General features: G+C 43.8%; 1 protein-coding gene across 1 annotated transcript; it reads right to left on the reverse strand.

Moving 5' to 3' along the window:
- Positions 1-27,155, reverse strand: CYYR1 (cysteine and tyrosine rich 1). The gene is given in 4 exon segments (XM_066206800.1): positions 1-122; positions 4,378-4,464; positions 4,467-4,533; positions 27,102-27,155. Coding segments are annotated over 4 exon segments (330 nt in total).
- Between the last annotated feature and the right edge of the window lie 360 nt (positions 27,156-27,515).

Consider the following 27,515-nt stretch of genomic DNA (forward strand, 5'->3'; position numbering starts at 1 on the left):
TTATTTCCCTGAATATCCAGGGTATGGAGGGGGTGGGGGATACTGTGGAGTTGGAGGAAAAGGTGGAGGTAGGTCAGCTGGGTACTCCATTTCATGTTCATAACTGTATGATGGTGGAGCCACTGAAATGCGAGAAAAAAAGAACACAGAGTTAAAAACCTGTTTTTCAGATCAGCCTTCAAGTATTTCTTTGCTGATATCCAGACTTGCATGCAGCTGATATAAAACCTCCTGGCAATGCATTCATTTTTTTCAGGCTGCCATTACACAGTCAATTTATATCAACGTGAGTCATTGTTCATTGCCTTTTCCTTCAGTCCTTAGCTGTGTGCCCACCAACAGGCTGTGCCAGTAAAAGTGTTTGTGTGCCTGTATGGCAGATGATACCAGGCAAACGTGGCAGAGCTAGTAATTTTTGGGGAACAAAGGCTGAGTTTATCAGATCCATTCCCTTCCACCTCCTTCAGTAGCACAGGGATTTATGTCATGTCAGAATGATGGCAGTCAGGGTTCTTGATCTCCACAGACACCTCAAACACCCTCTGGATGCCCAGGTGTGTGATGTGCCATACCATGGCAAACACAGCAGCATCACACCTCCCAGGGCAAATGCCAGACAGCATAGCTTGGGCTGAGCAAGAACAAAGCTTTCACCTTGTTCACACCAATGGGGACATCTGAGGAGAGCCCAACATTCATAAACTGGGTTAGGCATTCAGAAGTAGCTGAAAACTTTTTCTCAATTACTTCTAATAACTTTAAAGAAAAAGGATTCATTCACTGACTAAGAAGATTGAAAGCTGCAGAATGATAGCATGGTAAGAACTAAAGGCTCTGTATGAACATACGACTAGAGTAGTCTCTACAATTTTTAAGGTCCAGAGTCTGCTCATGTTTCCATTTATGTCACCACAGATCCTCTCCTGTCCCCTCTGTAGATGTCACAGGCAGACTGGCAATGAAATAGTACTAGCATAGAGTGGAAACAGAAACGTAGGGTGTGATGGGAGGAAGAGACTCAAATCCCAGAGTGCCATAAAAGCATGCCCTGCTCTCTTGAACACCGGGCTGCTGCTGTGGCTGAGGCAGAAAGAAGAGCATCTTCACACTTGCTGTTCCTGTCCAAAACAGGTAATGGCAGAGGGACTATTGGCCACAAGCCATGCAGTCAAATCAGGTCAGTCATTATTCGAGAAGTGTTCATGACAGCAGGGAACAAAGAAAACATTTCCAAGCTTCCTCATTCTCCAAAACCTGCTGCTGCTGCTGAGAGGAAGAACTGCTCAAACTGATGTTTGCACTAGAGGCCTTAATGCATAGAGCCAAACTGCCTAGAGACTGAGAGATAAGGGTGAGTCATTGCAGGAGCAGACTTGGGGAGGAAAAGGTTACGGCCCTGGAGTTTTCATTTTGCTCCTGTTTTTACAGCTTGCAGCAACTATTCATTTTTGAAGTAGCTCTTCAGAAATTCATGGTTGAGAATATTGCCATTTTCTTTCATACTCATCTCTGTATGCAAAATAGTGTTGAAATGATAAGCATGGTTACAGATGCTTTCAGTCTAACTGGAATGTAATGATGTGAGGGAGAAAACAGACATTAGGACTGGTATGATAAAGGAATACATAAAAAGTATTGCATAGCTTGCCTATAAGTATACATAATGCACCTGAGGTTTGCTGCAACTTTTGCAACAGAAGGGAAAATAAAAGCAGAGGATCTCTAAGAGGGGGAGAACAAGACTTCATGTATGGAACACCTTTGCATTTTATTACAATGAACTCCCAAAGTTATCCCAAGGCAATTGCTCCTGGATTTGTAATTAACAATGTCACTGAATTGCATAAACACCATTATGCTGCATACAGGGTCTGCCTATCTCTTCAACAATGTGGCCACTTTCATATGGTAGATGTGGAACTGAGGCAAATGTGTCTTGCAGACCCCTACTGGCTTGGTGCCACCTCCTTTGGTGCTCTTAGAGTGGTGCAAGTTGACAAGTGTGGTGCAATGGGTGGCTCTACACCAAGATGGCTCATACATAGCCCTATGTACCAGCTCGCACTCACTTTGGACACAACTGCTCTACCCCAAAGGCACAAGGGGTCCCTACTGTTCCCTGCGATGTCGCAGACCCTGTGACACCTCTGGCTTAGACTCTGGGCCTTCCTGCTGCTGCCTGCACCTAAAAAAAAATTACATCAAAACAGTTTTAACTCACACACAAGCCTGCACTGAGCATGTCCAACACTCAGCTAACTTTGACCAAGGCACAAACAAGTACCTCAGCACCATGTTCCCACCTGGGACTGGGAGGTTAGAACTAGATGATCTCTAAGGTCCACTCCAACCCAAGACATTCTAAGATTTTATAAATATTGTCCAAATTTGTATTCCAAGTTCCAGTTCAGGCATGGTGCCAGGTGGATGCAGAGATCGAGCACTGCATCCTAGCCAGCAGTCTTTCCTGGGACATGAAGTACAGAACACCCTGCAGTGATGCCTGTGTGCTTTTGTAGAAGTCACCTAGGATCTTGCAGCACCCAGCAGAGCTTGTGAGCTCTGGGCAAAAACCAGTCAGCTCAGGTTGCATTAGACTCTTCATCACCACTCAAAGCCTTTGCACTATGGTCCACAGACCTTATTTTCCAGGTTTTCCCCCTTCTGTGATATGCCTGGCCCCATTATATTGGACAATGTGAAGAAGCTGGCTGCACATGAACAAGAACAAATACAAAAACCAGAACACTAAACAACTAATCTATTGCCAGAGAGCCTCTGGCAGAGTGAGACAGTTTGTCCTGTACTGTTACATGGGGTTGTTGATTGGAGACAGAATTACGACAGGACTCACCAAGGATCATCAACAACCTGGTTTATTGTTCAGGATCTCCTTTCATGGGGGTTCAAAATTCCTGGGTTTAGTCAACTGATTGGTTGGGGTTTCATCACCGCCCAGCTCTCTGGCCAGTGATGTGTCTGTGTTCAGGGTAGAATGGGATTGGCTGGGGTTCCCTGCTTGAGTTCAAACCCATACTATCTTTGCTCACCCAGGGACTTGTTTATTTTCAGGCTGGTTGAGTTTGGGGGTCTGTTATGGCCAGATTTATCTTTGCAGCTACAGACCAGCTGCAGCCGTGACACTGTACAATGTAGCATTGCCCTGAGCAAGGACTAGACATGCTCCTGCAGGCACCATAAGCCATCTATCTGTAAAGTGCGTCACCTGGTCAGATCTCCTTAGCCCGCTCAGCACCTGAATAAACCCTTCCAGCCAGAGCTGCACTGGCAGACACTGCATACTGAGCTGTCCTGCCTTTCTCAGCAGGAGCTGTGCTGCTGCCTTCCAGACTGAGAAGAACCTCCTGCTGCAGTCACATTCCCCATTTACTGTGTCTCAGAGACTGAAATAGTTCATGCCCCAAACACTAATATAAAAGTTTTGCCCATTATAACAAAAGCTGTAGAAAGAAAAACTGTATAACCAAAGAAGCCTCCCTGAAGATACCTGACTGGTACTTTGGACTGTAAGTTAAACCACCAAGGTAAGACGCTATTGTTCAATCATCTCAGGCCTAGGGAAAAACAAACAATGCTGAGGGAAAGGAATGTATCTACAACAAAGGCAAATCCAGCAGAGATTCTTCCCTGGCTGAATTTGCAGTGGGCGAGACCACAGCCCACAGAACCCAGATTTACTCCCCCTCTGAAACAAGGCAGGGGAGGAGGTTTGGGTGTAACCTCAGAGGCAGGGAACACTCATCCTCCCTTACACAAACTGGCCCAGCTGTGGAACCCCCAACCCCACAGTCCACATCCACGGGACATTCACATAAGAGGCAGCTAAGGGAGTATCATAATCCATCAAAGACCCCACAAAGTATCCCCCAGAGTCATTCCTGAAGCCTTGCACCACAGGACTGCACGTGAGGCAACAAACCCAGAGTCTGTTGTAAAAGACAAAGGCAAACTCCCCCTAACACTCCAGAGAGGTGCCTGGGTTTTCCTACCTAGCCGGGGGCATATTAACCCATCAGAATCTATGTTTTTCAGGGTGATCATCAGTACCAAGACGACCAATGAAAGGATCAATGGAAAATCATTGGGATCCACGGAGTGGTGATATTTTCCTTATTCTGTCTCTATCACCCACCTTTCTGTCCCCCCACCTATTTTCTATTTTCTTTCTTTCTTTCTCTCTTTCATATCAGACATAACCCATACTATAGTCACTGGCATATGGTCTCATTTGCATCTTACTTCAGGCAGAGGCATTTCTAAGAATTTTAATGATCAGATCATGACACCGTGGAGCTATAACTATCCAAGGATAACACTCCTGCCATGACCACAGGCGCTCTTGCAGGGCTTCCTTACCTGGGTACGTGTTGATGGTGTTGATGTGCATCATTTGGATGACCCCTGCTTGAGTCCCACAGTTGCTCTTCATGCACATGCAGATAAGATGGCAATCCCAGCAATCACTCCCATTATAAATACTATGCCAAAAACAATTCCAGCTGTCGCTTGCCTCTGCAAGGGGAATGGAAGCATGCAGTCAGACAAATGAGGTTTACAAAATAAAATTATTTTCTCAAGAGCAGCCCTTATGTGAGAAAAACCCATATTTATTACTGAAAATGGCTCAAATTTTAATCCATCAAGGCATGTGAATAGAAAAAAATGAAAGACATATGAAACGATCTTTTATTTCGATTCCAAGATTCCCCTAATTAGTTTTTTTTTCCTTTTCAAAGTCCCGTGCCAGAGTTTGAAAGAAGAGCAGATCTCACAGCTCGGTCTTGAAAGGTGTTTATTACATTTTTTATCTGAAGGTCAGCACACTGCCTAACACCATGCTTAGCAGACTGAAAGACACCACTGCTAAGAGCACGAGACCTGGTGCCCAAGGTCTCTTAAAGGTTTCTAACCAAATTAACTCTTGAAACGTACTACATTTACAATTTTGTACCAATAATTACTACTAATTCTAGACACACAATTCTCTACATCACCTACATTCTACCAATGTCTTTGGGCCACCATCACAGCAGAAGATGGAGTAGAAGAACTTAAGACACAGCCCAAAATTCTCCATCTTGCCTCTACCTACTTGCATCCTAAAAACCCAAACCTACAAATTTTCCCTCCACGGCAAACTAAACTACTATCTAATTTAAATTTTTGTTGTTCTCATTTCATCCGTAAGTGTTGGCAGTTTTTCCCATGGGCTAAGGTCAAAGGCAATGCTTTCCTGGGGTCCTGGCAGGCGACCCAGGCCCCCCAGGGCAGTCTGAGGGATTTTCTCTGTGCCCTGGACTCCAACAAAATGAAAACAAGAAATTTTTTCAAAGTCACCTTTGCAATTGTGGCAGATCACTCTACTGATTTACCATATATTAAATCCTCCCATTCCAAGGCCATCTGAATTTATCTACTTTTAACATTATGAGGAATAATTCCTTCTCTTTCCTCTCATCACATAAGTCCTTTTTTTTTTTTTTTTTTTTCTGAAAGGCATTGGTATGATTTTCTTTTGAAAAGGAAGCCTAAGTTATCCCCAGCAATATATTTCCGAAGCATTCATGTGCATGATGTACTTTCATAGAATATTACCATTGTTTTGTTCTAGGTCAAAAAGTCCTGCTTTGCTTCTGAGCCCACAGATTAAGGACAGCATCCTCTTCTCAAAGATGAGCGGCATAAAGCAAAGCAACACCTACCCTTTCACACATATGCTGCTTTAGGCAGCACGTGTATTTGAGGCTTAAACAATTTCTTTTAAAATGATCCAGAGGAAGGAATTTAACTCAGCTCCTGAAATAATGAATCAGACTTTCCTTGAAATTTTAATATAGAGAAAGGAAAGAAAGCCTTATTGCCCTCACACATTGGAGAAAAACCTTGAAAAACTTCAAAAAAATTCACTAAGAGACACTAAAGAGCTTCCAGTAATCCTGAGAGAAAAATCAGCCTTTTTTATGAACTCTACTTCACTCAGGTTTGTTGTCAGCTACAGGCAGTGAAGCATATGTTATATGAAAGATGGTATTTATAGCCTACCCTTTCATGAAAAAATCCCACTGACTTGACAGAAATATTCTTACTCTGTTCATCTCTTCATCTTTCAGCAAAGACTTCAAATTGCAACCTTGCTGGAAACTTTCCTACTGGATATTTTAGTTGATAGTTTGTCAGAATGAATAAGGCTAACTAGATATTATTGGAATGTAGAGAACATAACATGCACTGCAATACCACAAATATTAAGAGTAGTCTAAACCATAGTTTAGATTTGCCACAGAATCATGGGAAAACACAGCAGGCCTGATTTTCAAAATGCTTAAAGTCTGCTTGCTTCAAAAAACTCAGCAAGAGTTAGGATGGACTCAATACTTGAAAATGAGACCTTCTATTTAGGAACCTAAATATGAATTTAAGAGCTTGATTTTAGGCCCCAGCAATTCAGGAACTTGGTCATGATTTGCAGAACAATCACTTAATTGTACAGCATAAGTAAACATAGACCATATGGTGGTGTAATAAATACACTGCCAGAGAGCTAAATTGTTTTCTGTTGTTCTGTAGCAATGAATGAAGAGTGTGCAGGGAGAACAAATCCGTTAATATTTTGCAGAATATATGAAGACCTAATTAACAAAAGCCTAATTCATGACAACAAGCACCTGGCTTGCTCAAAACACTGATGAGACCAAGTGCTTTGTACTAACCACCATGAGTAACTAAGAAACACAACCACAATAACTAGTATCTAAGAAAAAGCAAGTATTTTCTTTTCAAAGATGCTCTTGGGAGATGTGATCAACATTATCACTACCTTGAGAAAAACTGTCATAGGAGACAATAGTTTGATTCAGAAGACACTTTAAAACTGTACTCCCTTCCTTCCAGACGATTCGCTAATAATATCACAATTAAAAAACTATGGTGACCCTTTTACAAAGAAGTGACTTGCCACTGCTTTTGCTACATTCACTTAGTGGATGAAGCATTGTGAGCACTGCATCAGAGTTGCAGGTAAGTCCCTTACGCAGAAATAATCTCTTCTAGCCAGATTCCCAGCAGCAGAACCAGTCACTGCTGACCACTGGCCTCCAGTCCTGCATTGCTTTGTTCATGGTCCACTGCTGCTCAGCTCCCGCAACCCTGGTACACTCTGCCTGGCTGACCTGCTCAAATCCCAGAAACCACAACAGTTTCTTGTGCTTCCAACCAGCTGCACCCTGAGGAAAACTCAACCTCTATCCTTAAAATTCACAGAAGCATGTAACACACAGCAAACGTTACCTTCCCAGTACTAAATTAAAATTCCTGGATTAATAAAGCCCATTGTATAATACAGTTTTAATAGTTTGCCTTCACTGTTTTCGAAGGCAAAGGCATCCCATTTGCTCCAGAAGTGTTTAGCCAGATTCCATACTCCATCTGTGCTGAAAAATGGGTTGCACTCTTCATGGGCAAGACACAGCTGTAGAAAGCCCCTCTGCATCTGCTTCCACCTGAAATTCAAAAAGGGCCAAAGTCCACTGTTGGAAAAGGCCTCTCAGCCTAAGAACAACTATACTGATTGAGAGGACTTTGGAAGATGTATTCTTTCAAATGTATATAACAGAACACATATGACTCCATACCACTCTCTAATGATGAGTCAGAATGTAAACTCACTAATTTAGAGACCTGCCCTTAAAGCCCCTCACAATGGCCCCAGTGAAACCAGAAGCACATTGCCTCCACATATCAGGCTGCATCTTCTCAGCATCAAATCCTGGCAAGACTATGGTCACATAGCAGCTTTTCTGGGCACACAGCACAAAAAGAAATGTTAGTTCATTTTGTGGAAAGCCTACGACTAGAATATATGAAGAAAAATAAGCATATATTTTTTTCTGAAATGATAAGGTTTCTCTTTGCCTTGTTGTGGAATTTTTGAGAATAAATATCCTATAACCAAATATGCCTTATTATTAAAGCCTGCTTGCTTTGTCCCTCATTGATATTTTAGACTTCTGTATAGAGACACAGAGGGATATGGTGGGTTTTAGAGCTGTTCAAGGGAAAGTGTGTAAGAAGAGGGACACTGTAAAGCAAAAGAACACTTAGAAACTACACAACAGAGTCTCAGAGCAACTAGGAAGTTTGAAAAAAAAAGGGAAATTTTTGAAATGGAACAGTTTGAAGGACAACTTATGCAAAGTCCTCCACAGAAACAAAGCCAATGAAGAGAAGACGACTGTCACAGAAAAATAATGCATGGAAAAATAAAGATTGGGAGGAGAAAAGTAATTTTAAAACTGTGGAAATGTCAAAAGACATTGTCAAGAAAAAATCAGATATTTATAGAATATCTGATATAAAGAATATTTAAAGAATAAAGGTATTTCCTCCTGTTTTTAGCAACATCCCACTGGAAAGAATATAAATCTCATTCCCAGATTAACATTTCTGGCCAAGCAGGTTGGGTAATTTTTTTACTGTATCACTTGATGGATTTCTTTTCTGCAAATCTGTTCAGCCTTGACCTAAGCTCAGGTAAATTTTAGCACCCACAGCCTCAGGTGGCAAAGAATTTCCCAGCTTAATTATAAAAGAATCCTATAGTCACAGAATGGTTTAGGTTGGAAGGGATCTCAAAGATCATTTAGTTCCAACCTCCCTGCCATTGGCAGGGATGTTTTTTACTAGATCATAGAGCTCCAAGCCCATCCAAGTTGGCCTTTTAACACCTCCAGGGATGGGACTTCTCTGGACAACTTGTTCTATTACTTTGTCATCCTCTCAGTAAAGAATTTTTTCCTAATATCTAATCTAAACCTGCCCTCTGTCAGTTTAAAACCATCATGTATCTGACAAACTGTCCCCTCTGCAACTATTCTTAACTTAATGTCCAATAGTTTTCTCTGGGGCTCCAAGCCCTCAGCTGTTGTGGTTTAGGTTTGCTTATCTGAGTCACGGCACCATTTATGTGGTGGTTTTACATTTGCCAAATCTGGCTAACTGAGAGATATGATTTTGGGAGAAAAAAGGCAAAAGCAGGTTCAACTTAGAAGTAAAACCAGATAGATTTTATTAACATACACTAGGAGAGGAAAATAAGAAAAGAAAAAAAATCAACACAAATTAATTTCTAAATCCAACTCACTCTCTCACTACAAACTGTTCATTTTCTACAAATAATGTAAAGACGCAAAACTCAGAACTGCAGATCAGTACCACTTATAAAACAGTCTTTCATTCACTCTTTCAGAGAGAGAAGTCACTCCTGTGGTTTGGTAACTTCCACACAAAAGCAGCCTGCCCAGGAAAATCTGCATTTGTGGAACTTCCCATATAAGGTAGCCTTTCCCATGACTACCCATGGGCCATGGCTTTCACAAACTGGGGTGATACTGTTATAAATAATCACGAGCCAATTCAAAATCCAAATATTTATTTAGCAATTTCAAAAATATATTTTGAAACGCCACAATAAATCAGGACAACATCGATCGAATGCTGGGTGGACAATCCGGAAGCAGCAAGGCTGCTTCTCCAGGGTACTGTCCATGAATTCAGAGTCTCAGGGTAGGAACTTCATACGGTTTTTCTGCCCTGAGGCAAAAGCACGACTGCTGAAAAGATCGTGATTTCGCCCAAAGCACGACCTCATGCAAAAAGCTTGACTTTGTGCAAAAAGCACAACTGCTGAAATGTCTTTCATCCCCTGAGGGATGTTTTTGAAAGGGTTTCCTGAAGAATTGTAAAGAAGTCCAAAAAAAGAGTCACTGAATTTTCTGTTGGGGCACTTGATGAAATCATCTTCTAGTTTCCATCGAGATCGCTATCAGATCCTTGAGTGGCTACAAAGATGTGGCCTGCCCGTAATTAATGAGCCCTTTTCACGTTATCTCTTCTGTTATGTTGCTAATGTCGTGGTGGCACCTCCAAGCTAAAAAAAGACTGGAATTCTTGGAGACGCCCTCGGACCGTCTCCAAGAATCCACGTTTTTTTAAATTCCAATGTATAATTTTCCACACACAATTTTAATACACGAATTTTATACAGTACAGCTATTACAGTACCTTTTAATAATGAGCTGTTTCAAAAAAACCCAAAGAATCTTTTTCAACTCAGGGAACAGAAATGGTCTTCTCACTTCTTCAGTGTGTTATAAATGGGCAGGAGACACAGTTTCCTCCTTTAAATGCCTTTATTAATGAACAGGGTCTCGAGGGGTGGCCTACGCCGCTGCTGCTCCCTTTTGTCCACACCGCTGAGGAGGAGGTGCAATCCGCTTTGCTGCTTGCGCTGCAGAGTGGGAGTTCTTGCCTTGCAGGGGTTCCAAAAAACTCTCCTTGGCTCATGGAGTCCAGGGGTGTCTTGCTCTTTAAGTACTTTCTCAGTTATGGTGAGATACAAAAGCTTATGAAAACCCTTGGCATAAATACCCTTGTGCATGGTTAGTCCAGTGCTGTCTTTGGCAGATTTAAATTTTGAGTTGGCTCGTTTTGGCTAGGGGCTCTTGGTGTTGATATGGTCCCATCATGCAGCTGGGCTCTTTTAATTTCCATAAGGGTGGCAGCAGCAGCCTGACTGACAGGCCGGTTGTCAGCAGGAAGTAGGAAGAGGATCTGACAGGAAGTGGAGCAAGCAGGGAACAAGCCGATGGGACAGGCTGGGTGCAAGCAGTGTGCAGGCAGGTAAAGCAGCAGCAGAAATGGAGAGCGGTGATGCCAGGGAGCGGTGATGCCAGGGAGCAGTGATGCCAGGGAGCAGCAACAGCTTGACTTGATGGAAAGGTTAAGTGGGATTTTGGGGTAAGGGATACAGAGTGGACAAAACTGCCAAACAGCATTATAACTCTTGAACTAAATTTAACAAAATATTACAACTCTATAACCAACAACTTATAACTTCATCACCATTCTTATTTATCACAAGTGGCAGAGGGCTTCTTCTTATCTCTCTCTTCGACCTCTCATGGGGACACAAAAATAGTCATTCAGTTCATCACAGATGCCTTTGCTCAAAATCCACAAATCATCCCCAATTTATATCATTCACAATTTAAAAGATTATTCTGTTACCATAATCCATAGGATATTTTCAGCCTAGAACCAAGGCAACTCGTCATCTCTACCACTTAAAAGTCACTCTTCCTTTACTGACTTTGAGATCTTCATATTGTCCCTTGACATGTCTCCAATTTGGCCTTTTCTTCCATCTCTGAGAAGGGTTAGAGTTTCAAAGTCTCAATCTGTGTCAGGAAAGAGTTAAAGCTTGCCCAGGTCTGCGGTGGCAACTGCTAATGTTTCAAAGAAATGCCGGTGGGAAGGCTGATGGATAACTTGTCTTCCATCCCTCCATCTGATGGTGTGAGCCATTCACAGCTGCTATGTTAGGCCCATCGTAGAGTGGAGGTGCGGGGGGGGGGGGGGGGGGGGGGGGGGGAGAAATCCTACCCTACCCTTCCCCTGAGCCAGGGTGCTGGCAGCCAGGGGGGCCCAGGACATGGTCCTGCCACAACCCACCCTGACCCCTGCCACGGCCCCAGACACATGGCCAGCCCAGCCTCCTCTGCGGGCAGCAGCTCTTGGAGGCCCCTGCCGGCCCCTGGCCGCCTTGGGGGCAGCCAGGGCCTAAGCTGGGCTCTCCTCAGCCAGCCCACGTGCTACCCGTTCACTGGACGGGGAGAAGGAGGAAGTCTCCAACCCACCTTCAGCTTTTATATGGGTATTACCAAAAGTAGCCTTTCGTTTTCTGAATGGTCAGAACTGCATGTCAATTCAAAACCTGTGCCCCCATAGGTCCCTGTCCTTTCCAGAGAATTCTAAGGTCCTTGCAGGGAGATGCTGTTTCAACCCATGACATCAGCTCACCACCCAGTGCCCTCAGCTTTTCATCCACAACCCTCAGTTCATCACCAACCAGCTACCCACCTCTGCTGCACTGCCCGTGATTTTACAGACCTTTAGAATCATGCCTGGCATCCAACTCTTCCCCTGCAGAAACCCAGTCCCTCTTGGCTGTTCTGCCTACAGGGACTGCTTCATGCCTTGAAGCCCTGGCCACTCCTCATTGCATTTTTTCTCAACCTCTTTTGTTGTTTTCTGAGAGCACGGTATTGTGAGAAATCAGGTTGTAATTCATGTCAATTAAATAGCATGTGTGTCTGTGGACCATGTGGACAGACACCATGGGATTATTATAAAGAAGAGTTTTAAATCAACTAAGTAAGGCATGGAAGTAGGGTTTAACAAGACAACTGTATAACAGTAGGCTTTTAGCTAACAGTTTATTTTAACAACAAAATTGTAATTGTTTGATTACCTTGTATAAATTTTAAACTGTCCTTAGTATAAGTATAGAAGAATTTGCAATCATTAAAAGGGGAACTGGGACTAACATAAAACTGACAGGCTTTACAGAGATGTTTTGAAACATGCTGATTTTGAGGTTTTGTAACGCAGAAAGGGGCCTCATGTAAACAGGTGTTAGGGCCCTACTAGCTTTGGGTTGTGTAATGACTAAAAGAAGGCTTGCAAAATGTATGCTGACTAATGTAATAAATGGTTATGATTGGTGCTGATAAATTGAAACAGTAATCAATATTTTAAAAGCAGTAGTTCAAAATGTAACTTTTTAGGAGAAGAGGGATGGCAGAAATCTCCTCCCCTTCTCCAGCAGATGTTCAGTAGAGAGGAAGAAACAGAGATAAGGAGGCTATATTTATCTGGAGATGGGAACTTTTGGGGGGAAATCCAGAAAGATGCTAATTATATTAGATCTATTGCCTTAGTGTACCAAGAAACTATTTGGATGTGCATATATAGTATTTACTGACATAATATAGGCTTAGTACGCATGTGTAACCAATGAGTTCAGTGAAAGGACACGTGATGAAGATGAGACCCTTCCTCCCTGTGACCCCCGAAGGTGGGGAAGACCACTGGTGGAGTACGTGCAGTGGAGGCGGAAATGGGTGGTGATAAGAGTGGTGATGAAAATTTTACGAATCGAAAATAGGTGGGAATGGGTAGTGACACAGATTGTAAAAGAGCCCAAATGAGCTATTTTTATTTGTACATGAGGCTGGACAGGTCCTGCTCATGTACCCCGCAGGATATATAGATTTGCTTATATATTATTAGAACCAATATTATTTACTATTAACAAATTATTGTAACTTTTAAGCTGCTCAAATTAAACTTGCTGCTGCATTTAATATTTTTTGGGTTTTTATTTCTGATTAGAAAATTAGGCAGCACATTCATTTATAACACTAACAAAATATATATGCTTGTTAAGCAAACTATATAACCAAAAATAATGCTAGTGGAAAAAGGTATTTTAAAGGAAGAATGGGGGGGGCGGGGCTGGAGAGACATCAGAAGACCATTTTGGACCACCTCCCCAACAGACCTTCAAAAACTGCAACTACTGATTATGAAGAAAAGCAAGCATAAAATAACTAAAAACTTTGGGAAGTGAAGTGCCAAGAATGATATAAGAAGACCACCGCTCAAGAGCTGAATTTGTGCGTTGCTCGGGGTGGTGACACCCGCGCACCCAACGCCGTAATTGCTGACTCTTTTATGGAACAAATTATTAAATTGGTTATATTGCTTAATGCATTGGCGATTCTAACTTCTCATTTATTACAGTATTAGATTTGTTTTTTCTTGACTGCCAAACAGCCAGGAACTAAGGTTTTGTGGCATTATTTACCGTAGTACAAGTCTCATTTCTGAGAGTAATGTCAGTCCAGAGTCTATCAAGTCCTCTGGGAGCTTGGATTGCTTCCCCCTGGATGCACCACATAGTGTTTATGGGCCCTGGATTTTCTGCCTCAGTGCCTGGACTCCTGTCCTCTGCTGCAGGACACAGGCTCAAGCAGAGGTGAGCTTGAACCACCAGTTTTGCCGAAGCCCAGCTCACTCTAAAATACCATATCAATTTAGAAACTCTCACTGTAGAAGAGACAGTGCTCTGCACTGCATTGATATTGGCATAAAGGTCTTTTCATCCTGTAATTGCTAAAATTAGCAATTTTACAACAATTTGATCAAGCACACCAAGTTGTAAAAAGCATGTGAGGATCAGTATTCCCACTCTGTCTTCACAGTATTCATTACCACGTTACTGCAAGAAAAATGTGCCATTCCCAGACTTCTCTTCACTCAGCTGGTCTCTTCCATCTCATAATCTTTCCTAATTTCCAGTACTTTATTATTTCTCCAATTAATTTATTGCCAACTCTCTGTATCTATGATTTGCTGGCACTGCATCTAGAAAAATATTACTAATAATATGTGCAATACACCTCAAAAATTTACAGATAATATTAATAAATGCCCTTTAATTTCTCAGCCTGTAAGGCATTTGAAAAGAAACATTGTGGCAGTGTCAAATGGTGACAAAGCTGATTTTTTTAAAGTGATTTTTTAAAAACTCACTCTCTGAGATAATAAAAAAAACCAAAAAAAAATCAGTGATCTTTGGTATTCTGATCCAGACATTCTTGTTTGAATAAAACCAAAAAAACTCTTTGGACTCTTAATCAGACTCAATGTGATTTGGAGGGAGGTAGTATTGGACTATTTATGCAACTTGGTTGGCAAACCCCTTGGTTACTTGGACCAATAACAGAACTGCAGCAGCATCACATGCATTTCCTCTGGCCTCCACCAGAGCAGGCAGACCAGCTCTGGGGCATTTGCTCCTCCCCACTCCCTTTATTTTCAAAAGGACAAAACCACATAGTGAGGGATCCTCTAAGAGACTGGTTTTGCTGTTCAGAGTGTTTTGGCTGGGGTACCTTGAAAACCTCATAGCAAAAACTGGTGGAGGAGAGACTGAATCAACTGGGATACCCCATGGCTGAGCCAGCAGATTTCTCAGTAGAGTTTTACAGCCCTGGAAAAAGGGATACACCAGGGCAACGTGGACTGAAAAAACATCCAACTTGGAAACGAGTTAAGTAGTCAAGCTAATTGCTGCATCCTTTTTTAAATTAAATAATTAGTTTACAGAGTGGCAACACAAATGGTTTAGGCTTGTCTTTGAGGCTTTGCTTTGTGAGGCATATTTATACAAAATTCCATCTAGTACTTCTTTTAAATACACTTTTTTACCACAGAGTGGAAGGCGATGAGTCTGCTTCCGTAAACAAATCCTGTATGCCTATGTTAAAACTGGGTACAGAGCATACTTAAACAGTATTTCCCTTCTTTTGCTCCTACTTGGTTGTATTTAAGGTGTGTTTTTAATATTTAATTCCTTCCAGATAGTTTCCTCTGTGCCATTGCCTCTCTACCATGCTATATTTCCCGGATTCAAGCGCCAAAATACCCTGAGCAGGAGCCTCAAACAATACCTTGAGCAGGAGCTGTACAATGAAAGGATAGTGGGCAATCATCCTGGTTCCTCACCTTCCTCCCCCAGCTCCATTTGGACATATCACTCCTCTAAGACTGCTCCATAAACTACATAAATATTACAAACGGTTAAAGGACTTGCTGCCCATCAGTACTGCCAGACCTGAGCAAGAAGGTACCTTCTGCAGCTTGTTAAAAGGCTGCTGAGTGACCGAAGAGTAAATGTGGCACACTTGCAAAAATGAACAGAAATATCAAATAATCTGTAAACCAATTGGATACGTAATTACAGCTTGTTCTGGTTTGGGCTATTGTCAGACAGACTTTTCAGAAAATTTGCCTTTTAAAAAATATGTAGACATTTTATGCTTACTTCCTTTATGCCAAACCATATACTCTTCTCTCCAACACACTGCCAGATGTGCTGCTTGCCAGCAGCGATGCAATGTGCTTCAAATAAGCAGTCCTGGAAAAGTCATGGTAGCTGCCATGGTAAAGGGAATAGAAACCTCCTCCAGCTGGCTCCCAAGCTGCTTCCTCTGCCTGAGATCTTCCTGCACCCCCAGACAGAGGGTTTAGAAGGAGGGATGCCATTGCTTCCACCCTGCTTATGACTCAATGCAGGCCTGGCCCAGAAATAAATTTATGGATAGAGGAAATGATGCATGAAACATAGCTGGGAGGAGCATATCTCATACACCAGGCATAGTACTTACTGTACAGCCATGTTCTTAACTGATCATGGTTAACCAAAAACATTTTAATCAGCCCACCCTGTCCAGCATTTTCATCAGGCCAACATGTGCACACATGCAGATGCTGGCTTTGAAACAGAGAATCTGTCTTGGCACTTCCAAAATTTCAGAACATTGCTGGAATGGCAAAAAAACCAATGCAAAAATCTGAATTAAAACAAGAGATTAAAAAAGGGAAGAAATACAAACGTAATGAAGAAGAAACCTTCCCTTTTTTACCTTTTATGTGAAAATTCTGATTAAGATATTCCAAGATTTTCTGTTACCACTTTTCACCCTCATGCTCTCCTCTGTCCTTTTGTTTCAGCAGTTCCTGCTGCCCCACCTCTCTCTCTCAGACATCCTGTTCCCTGCAGTCATGACCTCCTCTTGCTCTTTAATGTGCTTTACATACTTCTCTGGAAAGGAAAGAGAAGCCATAACACAATTCTCACTTTCCAAAATGTTCCTTGCTGTGCTCACAAATTCAAGGCCCAATGTGATATTTACTTAAATAGAAAAATATGGGTCAACTATATCTAATACAACATTTGCTTTAATTTAGGGATTTTTATTTTTAATGATTGCAGTTTGCATTGCTGGATGACCCTGCCAGATAAAATACTTCCTGAATCAACAGCAGCAGGAGAATCTGAAATTACTGCTTAACTTCCATCCCTCTAAGCATCAAAGCATGAGAGAAGTCAGGATGACACAGTGGGCTTCCAAAATGACCAAAAAGTTACTAAACCCCAGTTACAGATCACTTTTGGCAGCTGTGCTACTGAGTATAAACACCTATGAGAATCACAGGGTCATGGTATTCCTAGTAATTCTTAACTTACTCTTTCTAACACTGATTTTAATTACAGTAGCTTCTACAAACTCCATGAGCTCAGTGCAGGTGAATCCTGCAGCTCCCCTTCTGGGGAGCTCTTTCTGGAGCAGCCTGTTACTATTTTGACTTCTAGACATGTTACCAGTTAGATCCTGAAATCTCAGACCTATCAACAGGCAAACCTGCATGGTTTAACCCAGGAGTATATCTATATGGTATTTTTGCCCAGCCTGAAGCCAAAGCTGTAGAGTCACAGTTGCTGGAAAGAATGGTAGTTCAGAACCTTTTGGCCTATCTGCTGCCTGCCTTACACCTGTAACAAATCCTGAAAACAGCCACAGATGACATGATTTTGATGTGCCAGGGAGTATTCTGCACAAAGATGACTGATTTTTTGGTCAGTGAGACAACTGTGCAGACATTAAGGGAAAGGGTCAAGACATGTGACTTTTAACACTTGCACCAAGGCAGGATGCAAGTGATACACAGATTAACTGATTTTTTAAAAAGGAAAAACTGCAATGGCTGTAATAAAAAAGAGCAACTCCCCAAGATTTCCAAGTCAATGGGTGTCTTGGTTTGGGAAGACAGGTATCTGCCAGGTAAAAAAACAACAACTGGAGTTTCCTTTGGAATGGAGAGTGTAAAACCCCCCCACCCCTTTTTTTCTTTTTCAATTATAAATTTACAATCAGAGGCTCTTAGGCAAAGATTTGGGAAATAGGAATAGCAGTTCTTTACTAGTATGTAATACAAAGCAACCAAACACAAAAAAACCCCCACCAAACAACTACAGCATTAATAACAAATGAAAACAGTACCAAGAGCCTTGAGGGCTTTGTTTCACAAAACCCAAGGCAGTTGGGTTTCGATGTCTCTGCACGATTCTCAGAGCACCAAGCTGAAACAGTGGAAAAGTCCTGGGCTGGTAGCTGGGATGGCAGAGTGTCTCGGCAGGCAGGGGCAGGATGTCCCGGCAGCGCAGGGGGTGCAGGGTCACACTGTAGCAAGAGAAGCAGCGCCGAAGAAGCTGAAGGCGAGGCAGAGCCAGCCCAGCTCCCACAGGTGGCAGAGAAGATTCAGGATTCAGGCCGAACCGGTGATAGTAGATTTCCCAGAACTGGATTCCTTTGGCCACAGTGAAACTCTTCCAGCCATCAACAGCCGTTCTCTCTCTCCCCGAACGCCAACGCCGGAAAAAGAAGAGCTCACAGCGGCCTCAAGCTTTGTCTTTTACCTGCGTTGTCTCCCCCTTCCAACTTTGTCCACCTCTTTGTTTCGGTTAAGTACTCTCAGGTATCCAACACTTGGTCTCCTTGGTAACTTATGGGGAAAAAATTCTTTAGAGAAAGAAGGAACAAACCTAACCCCCAACATTATCCACCTCAAATTTTTTTTCCCATGCCAACATATTACATTGAGTTTTAACTGTTAAATATATATATATATATACATGCAAATATGGATCCAGCCACATTGTCATGTGTAGTTCACCCCAAAACAAGGTCTTATTGAGGTATGCATCGGGTCTCTCCATCTTTTTGCATTACTTACCTGGTCCCTGAGTGAAGACAACCTCACGGATGGGATTGTCTTTGCTGGAGGCAGGATTAATCCAAACAGTTTTTCCCAGCATACCTCTCATGTGTACCACTGGAACCTTATCTCCGTCTGTCGTTTGCAAGGGCTCAGATTGGGCAGGACCTGCTCGGTTGGTGGAACCTCGAGTGTTCACCAACCAGGTGGCCTTTGCTAAATTAATATCCCAATTTTTGAAGGTTCCCCCACCCAGTGCCTTCAAGGTAGTTTTAAGCAGGCCATTGCACCGTTCAACTTTCCTGACCGCTGGTGCATGATAAGGAATATGGTACACCCACTCAATGCCATGTTCTCTAGCCCAGGTGCTTATAAGACTATTCTTGAAATGGGTCCCATTGTCCCACTCGATTCCCTCAGGGGTGCCATGTCTTCACAGGACTTGTTTTTCCAGGCCCAGGATGGTGTTCCGGGCAGTAGCATGAGGCACAGGATAGGTCTCCAACCATCCAGTGGTGGCTTCCACTATGGTTAGCACATAGCGCTTGCCCTGGCGGGTTTGGGGAAGGGTGATGTAGTCAATCTGCCAGGCTTCTCCATATTTATATTTGGACCACCGCTCACCATACTAGAAGGGCTTCACCCGCTTGGCTTGCTTGATTGCAGCACATGTTTTACAGTCATGGATGACTTGAGAAATACTGTCCATGGTTAAATCCACCCCTCGGTCTCAGGCCCACTTATAGGTGGAATTTCTGCCTTGATGACCCGAGGCATCATGGGCCCATCGAGCTACGAACAATTCTTCCTTGTGTTGCCAATCTAAACCTATCTTTGACACTTCTATCTTGGCAGCTTGATTTACCTGCTTGTTGTTTCGGTGTTTCTCATTAGCCTGACTCTTGGGAACATGGGCATCTACATGGCGGACTTTCACAGGTAGCTTCTTTACATGAGTGGCAACGTCTTTCCATTCATCAGCAGCTCAGATTGGTTTTCCCTTACGCTGCCAGTTGGCTTTTTTTCACTTTTCCAGCCAGCCCTACAGAGCATTGGCTACTATCTACGAATTAGTGTAGAGGTAGAGCTTTGGCCACTTCTTTCTTTCAGAAATGTCAAGGGCTAATTGAACAGCTTTGAGTTCAGCAAGTTGACTTGATCCCCCTTCTCCTTCAGTGGCTTCTGCAACCTGCCGTGTGGGGCTCCATACGGCTGCTTTCCACTTACAGTTCATTCCTACGATGCGACAGGAACTGTCAGTGAAAGGAGCGTAGCGTGTTTCTTCTGCTGGCAGTTGGTTCTACGGAGGAGCTTCTTCAGCTCGTGTCACTTGTTTTTGCTCTTCTTCGTCTGTGAGATCAAAGTTTTCTCCTTCCGGCCAGATCTTCAAAATCCCAGGGCGATTTGGGTTTCCAACACAGGCACGCTCTGTGATGAGCGCAGTCTATTTGCTCCATGTGGCGTCGATGGCATGGTGGGTGGAGGGAGCCTTTCCTTTAAACATCTACCCCAGCACTGGTTGTCGGGGTGCCAAAAGGAGTTGTGCTTCTGTGCCAATGACTTCTGAGGCGGCTTGAACTCCTTCATAGGCGGCCAAGATCTCCTTCTCTGTGGGAGTGTAGTTGGCTTCAGATCCTCTGTAACTTCGACTCCAGAATCCCAGTGGTCGGCCTCGGGTTTCTCTAGGCACTTTCTGCCAAAGGCTCCAGGACAAACCGTTGTTCCTGGCTGCGGAGTAAAGCACATTCTTCACATCTGGTCCCGTCCTGACTGGGCCAAGGGCTACTGCATGAGCAATCTCCTGCTTGATCTGGGCAAAGGCGTGTTGCTGTTCAGGGCCCCAGTGGAAATTGTTCTTCTTGCGGGTAACCAGGTAGAGAGGGCGCACGATCTGACTGTACTCAGGAATGCGCATCTTCTGAAAACCTATGGCACTTAGGAGAGCTTGTGTTTCCTTTTTGCTGGTTGGTGGAGACATTGCTGTGATCTTATCAATGACTTCAGTGGGGATTTGCTGCTGTTCATTTTGCCACTTTATTCCCAGGAACTGGATCTCTCTGGCAGGTCCCTTGACTTTGCTCTTTTTGATGGAAAATCCGGCTTTCAGCAGAATCTGGATGATCCTCTCTCCTTTCTCGAACACTTCAGCTGCAGTTTTCCCCTAAACAATGATGTCATCGATGTACTGTAAATGTTCCGGAGCCTCACTCTTTTCTAGTGCAGCCTGGATCAGCCCATGGCAGATGGTGGGGCTGTGTTTCCACTCCTGGGGCAGTCGGTTCCAGGTGTACTGCACGCCCCTCCAGGTGAAAGCAAACTGAGGCCTGCATTCTGCAGCCAGAGGAATGGAGAAAAATGCATTGGCAATGTCAATAATGGCATGCCACCTCGCTGCCTTGGACTCCAGCTCGTACTGGAGCTCCAGCATGTCCGGCACAGCAGCGCTTAACGATGGAGTCACTTCATTCAATGCACGATAATCTACAGTCAGTCTCCATTCTCCATCAGACTTGCGCACAGGCCATATGGGGCTGTTGAAGGGTGAGTGGGTTTTGCTGACTACTCCTTGGCTCTCCAGCTCACAGATCATCTTGTGGATGGGGATCACGGCGTCCTGATTTGTCCGATACTGCCGACAGTGCACTGTCGAAGTGGCAACAGGTACTCGTTCTTCTACCTTCAGGAGTCTCACTGCAGATGGGTTCTCTGATAGTCTGGGCAAGGTATTCAATTGCTTAATGCCCTCTGCCTCCACAGCAGCTATTTCAAATGCCCATCTGAATTCCTTAGGGTCTTTGTAATAGCCATTCCTGAGGAAGTCTATGCCTAGTATACATGGAGCCTCTGGTCCGGTCACAATTGGATGTTTCTGCCACTCCTTCCCGGTCAGGCTCACCTCGGCTTCAACCAGAATCAATTCCTGTGATGCCCCCGTCACCCCGGCAATGGAAATCGGTTCTGCCCCCACATGTGCCGATGGCATTAGAGTGCCTGTGACCTAGTATCTACCAAAGCTTCATATTTTTGTGGCTCTGATGTGCCAGGTCATTGAATCTACACAGTTCAAAAGACCTGGTTTTCCCTTGCCTTTTCCTGGCTAGAAGCAGGGCCCCTCTAGCACTGGTTATTATTCTCTTCTTTGACATACATATTAGAGGTTCCTTCAAGGGGATCTGACATATCGTCCTCACTTTTATAATACTTGGTGGCTTGGTCATGGGAGGCTGAGGCTACTTTCATTTTAGTGGAAACCCCTCAGTGAGTGTTTTTCTCCTTGAGCTCACGCACCCTTGCTGCTAGGACCGAAGTAGGCTTCCCATCCTACCTTCTTATGTCTTCCCCATGATTGCGCAGGAAGGACCACAGTTCAGCTCATGGGGGGTACCCTCTCTCTCTAGCTGGGGGACGTTGGGCTCTGGGGCCTGTGACTTGCACCGGTGCCACATGGGAATGGTTCCTCCTCATCTCTTCTCTCACTTCCTTTATCTCCTCTTTGAGTTCTTTCACTACGGTGGAGACATGAGCCTGCATTGGGCCATTGATCATACTTTCATAACTCCTGAGCTTGTTGGCTACAGAACCCACTCTTTCTCGGTTGGCATCAGGATTGTTTGTGGCAATGAATATGGCATAGTCACGTGGTCTATGAGTTGCCAGAGTCCACAACATGTGCCCGGTGCATCTAACCTTGTCAGGGTCATTATCATGCTGTCCGCTCCTCCCAAAGAGTACCTCTAACACTGCCACTTTTGTCAGCCTTTGGATCCCCTCCTCAAGGGTCTTCCAGTTGATGTTATGATGGTGCTGCGGCACTTTGTCTCTGTGGACAAACCTTTCCCTTATACTCATTAAAAGCCGCCCCCAGAGGGAAAGGGGGCCTGGTTCTCTTACAAATACCTGATTTATGCTTGAGTCTTGGGTCAAGGGTCCCAAATTTCTTGCCTCGCTACCATTCAGTTGTACACTTGTACCCATAAGGTCCCAGACCCGAAGCAGCCAGGCTGCATAAGCCTCACGTCCCTGTCGTGCAATATCTTTGTGTAGGTTACGGAGACTTTCATATGACAGAGACTCGGTGATGATCTTAACTTCTGTTTCCCCTGCGGGTTGTGAGGGCCCTCCTTTCTTATCTTTATTACCTGGGGGCTCTGATTTTATCTTAGACTTCTTTGTTTCCACAGGGGCGACTGCTGCTTGCTGTGGCTGTCCCTGTGGTTCAGCTGGAACCTGGACGGTTGTAACATCTGTGGATTCTATTGCTGCATCATCAGACTCTCCCTTTACAGGGCAGGGGGAGTGTTTTTCACCAGCTGGGGAAGTGTATTCTTTCAGCACCTGGCCCATATCATGTATCTCCTTCACCAGAATCCCCACCCAATCCGGGTGGTTCATTTCTGAGGTGGGCTGTGGGGCAGGGTCAGATGCCATGACAGTATTTCCAGTCTGTGGGACAGGGTCAGACTGCATGGCAGTATCCCTAGTCTCTGGGGTAGGTGTCTGTATGGTGATCCAAGTCAGCCTCACCTTATCTCTGAAAACTATTGAATAGGCTATGACTATTAGCAACACTTGTATTAGCAACACTTGGGTAGTATCTAGAGAGAACTTAAAGTCTTCAAAAGCTGGTGGGGTAGGCACAAAGAACTGGTTGAAGGGCTGGGAGAAAACTTCCTCTGCTGTCATTTCCTCACAGAAAGTACTATTCTTAAAGTAATCCCAAAAACATACACTTAGTGTGTGATAGCCATGTATCCATATGCCTGCCTTCCAGAGGAAGTTAAAAATCCATGAATGCCTCACCTTATCCACCCATAAAACAAACTGGATCACAGCCACCGTAGCCTTAGTTATAGGGCCCATGTTTAGATAAGGGCCTGCAAATGGAAGGAATACAGCCACAACCACGTGCCATCCAAACCAGGGTAAATTAGACCACATGATGCTGCCTAATGAGGTTTTTATATCCAACGCACACAAAAGAAAGTACTAGGTTGGCTAAGAACCGCTATTTCTCTTCCCTTTTCTTTTCTCAGTGCCCTCAAGCCCCACACTTGGGCACCAAAATCTGTCTTGGTTTGGGAAGACAGGTATCTGCCAGGTAATTAAAAAAAAAAACAACTGGAGTTTCCTTTGGAATGGAGAGTGTAAACCCCTCCTACCCCTTTTTTTTCTTTTTCAATTATAAATTTGCAATCAGAAGTTCTTAGGCAAAGATTTGGGAAATAGGAATAGCAGTTCTTTACTAGTATGTAATACAAAGCAAACAAACACAAAAAAACTCCCACCAAACAACTACAGCATTAATAACAAACGAAAACAGTACCAAGAACCTTGAGGGCTTTGTTTCACAAAACCCAAGGCAGTTGGGTTTCGATGTCTCTGCACGATTCTCAGAGCACCAAGCTGAAACAGTGGAAAAGTCCTGGGCTGGTAGCTGGGATGGCAGAGTGTCTCGGCAGGCAAGGGCAGGATGTCCCAGCAGCGCAGTGGGTGCAGAGCCACACTGTAGCAAGTGTCGAAGAAGCCGAAGGCAAGGCAGAACCGGCCCAGCTCTCGCGGATGGCAGAAAAAACTCAGAATTCAGGCTGAACCGGTGATAGTAAATTTCCCAGAACTGGATTCCTTTGGTCACAGTGAAACTCTTCCAGCCATCAAAAGCCGTTCTCTCTCTCCCCAAACGCCAGAAAAAGAAGAGCCCGCAGCTGCCTCAAGCTCTGTCTTTTGCTTGCATTCTCTCCCCCTTCCAACTTTTTCCACCTCTTTGTTTCGGTTAAGTACTCTCAAGTATCCAACACTTGGTCTCCTTGGTAACTTATGAGGAAAAAATTCTTTAGAGAAAGAAGGAACAAACCTAACCCCCAACAATGGGCTAAACAACAGAAGTAAGTGCTAGATATGGAAACCAATAGAGAGCTCTGCCATGCTCCAGGACATCTTCAGAGATGCCCTTCATTTTCTTGCTGTTTCAACAAGCAAGCTATCTTGTCTTCATTGTTTCACAGGTCTCTATCCATTCCAATCAACTTCAGCTGCAAAGTTTTGCATAATGAAGGCTGGTCCTTCTCATATTTCATTTTCTCCACATAAAAACATTTCCTTTACAGCCTGTTGTGTGCCAACCAGCCAGTACTCTGAGCATTGCGGCATGAGCTGTTGGTGCAGGTGATGCCACATGATTTTTGCCTTTTCCTTTTGTATGTTCCCTGTATTCTTCACACATGTATTTGTAGTTCTGTAGCCTATTGTTATATTCACGGCTAGTTTTGCCAGTACTTTTCCCTGTCTTTCCCCTAAGCAGAAAGACAAAATATATTTCAGAGCTCCAAGTCCCAGAGGGTACAAGGTCCCCTAGCCTATCTTGGTTCTTTCTGGGAACCAAGGCTGAAAAACAGCTCTTCAAGACACATTTTCATAAACAAAGTTTAGTTTCCACCTGAGGGGGGAGAATTCAGAGAAGGTTGAACAGAGGGAAATTGCATCATCACTTATGTCTCTAATTAGTGATTTTTGTCAGTTATGCTAATTTGTTAAACTTAGAAAACTGTATTCACCCTGGGTAGGGGTAGGCATTTTGTGGAAATTTCCCATATTTGCCTCTGGAGGCTTCCAATAAAGACCAACATTTATATTACCTCCTATAATAATATTATCTTGAAAGCATGTTGTTTTATTTCTAGGTTTGTTAGGACATCACTGGGAGAGCTGAGAGCTAACCATCCTCTGCTGCCATATTTCCTTCACTGGAATATCTTTGTTTTATTGGTTCCTTAGCCAATGAAAGAGAATTAAATGGTTGTTTGCAGAAAACCGTCCAGCTCCTAACATGATAATCATACCTATTTATTGTAGTTTCTGAAAAATAACAATAAAAACAAAAAAAAAAACAAAAACAAAAAAAAAAAAAAAAAAAAAAAAAAAAAAACCCCAAAAAAACCCAAAAACAAAACCCCAAAAAACAAACAAAAAAACCCCTCAAACAAAATAGCAGCGACACTCTCCTCTCCATTTCATTTAGGGGTAGAGTGAAAAAATTTAGACTTTCCTAAGCTGTTTAGAGCTGGGACCTCATGCCCAGAAAGGGCATCCTCCAGGCATTTCACAGAAGTGCTTGTGCTAGTAGAGCAGAGGCCAGGTGACTCAAAAGGGCAGTGATGCCTTAAGTCTCTAGCTTTTATATTTTTCAGATTCTGTACTGCATTAGTGTATAACACCGAACTTCATCTAGTGTTAGTAAGCTCTCATCATAGTTTGGTCAGACAAGACAATCCTTCCAGGCCTGAGAACCAAAGTCATCATCACAGCCTCAGGCCCGAAAAGTATAGAAAAAAGTAAATTGAGGAGTGCAAACGGAGGAATGTGACTTCATTACCTGAAGCTGTAATTGGACAATTAACCCCCGACATGCAAACAGACCAAACTTTTATTTGCCTGAAAAACTTATGACTGTCATCCATCTTGGGTGTAGCCTGTCTGAGGCTCCCGCACTGCCCAAGGTGTATCTGTTGAAGGCCTTTAATAAACACCCACTTTATTCTTTAGCTCTGTCTAGCCTCTGTTCTAGGTAGCCAGTCCAAACATCAGCAGCACTGGAAAAAACTTCCCCTGCCCATTCAGCGGGTAGCACTAACTCATACCAAACTCAACTGACCACGTATCTCTGGCTAAAATGAACCACTGAGTGAATTGAAGTAAAAATATATTACTTCTCTGCCAGATAAATCCTTTCCATAATGGGGTTGTCTTTGAGAAGCAAAATGCCACTGAATATAACTCTAGAAGATGCAGTTCTTCTAGGCTGTGACCTTGGACTTTATAGGTTTCCCTTGGGATCTCCCAAAGAAGGCCATGTTTCAAGCATTCAGTCTCAAAATACTCTTAACAGAGGCAAGAGCCCAACTTGGCATTCAGTCCTTGCTTCATATAAAATTGCATGTTTCTGTGTTTCTGACTGAAGATATCCTTCCCGATTTTCGAAAAGTTGAGCCCAACAGAAATATTTTTTTTCCTTCTTGGTGGTCATCTCTGAAGACTAAAGTAGCCTAGAAGCTAATCTAGTGGCTTATGTAAATTGCTAAGACACATATAATATAATATAGAAAGATTCTGCCTAAATACAACGCAGCCCCATGTTGGGGGTTGAAGGTTTTTTTTTTCTTTTTTTTTTCTTTACTTGTCATCAGTGGAAATTTGCCCGTTGTGTTGCTAAGAGACGCTGATGGCTGGGTGCTTCAGACAGGGAGGGGAGCAGAAACTCTCTCTCACTCGATCTGAGCCTTCGGAGGAGAGCGGTGTAGCTGCTTGGCCTGAGGAAAAGAACTCACTCCTGCTACAGAAGTCCAGCTGGGTCCTGTTTCTTCTGGTGTGGGGTGAGACACTGCTCCTGGGAGCAGCCACTGAACTGGGACCTTGTTATCTCCTGCCCCGCTGGAGGAGGGGGTGCCGCCATGCTGGGAGCAGGGTCGCTGTTGTCCCGCCCCCCTGCTGCTTCTTCAGCCCTCCTCCGAGTTGTTCGCTACTCTGTTGCGCACACCCCGTGCTTGCCGAAACTTCCCCTGCCTACAGCCTCAGCTCCGGAGTTCCTGATCTATCTCTTCCTCTCTGGGCTGAGCCGCCATTACCGCGTGCTCCCCGAAATCGCGACACAGCGCCCCCTGCGGCCGCTTGGGGATCATCGCACCTGCCCTGCCCGCCGGGAGCCTGCCAGCGCCCCTGCCGGCTGTGACCGTAACTACACCAAAGGGGAAAGTGCCTGCGCTCAGGGAAGCTGTTACTGGGTTCCCGGTTCTGTTTATTACTAATGTTGTAGTTATTGTTTGTTTGCCTTGTTATACATATTAGTAAAGAACTGTTATTCCTATCCCCATACCTCTGCCTGAGAGGCCTTTAATTTTCTAAATTATAATAATTTGCAGGGAGGGGGTTTGAATTCTCCATTCCAAGGGAGGCTCTGCCCCTCCCTAGAAGACACCTGTCTTTCAAACTGAGACACCCCTTAATAAACACTTGATGAATCACTGCAAGGAAGTGCACTC

This window comes from Chamaea fasciata, unplaced genomic scaffold, assembly GCF_029207755.1.
Source record: "Chamaea fasciata isolate MVZ Bird 193981 ecotype frontalis unplaced genomic scaffold, bChaFas1.0.hap1 SCAF_2, whole genome shotgun sequence".
In the NCBI taxonomy this organism is placed as follows: domain Eukaryota; kingdom Metazoa; phylum Chordata; class Aves; order Passeriformes; family Sylviidae; genus Chamaea; species Chamaea fasciata.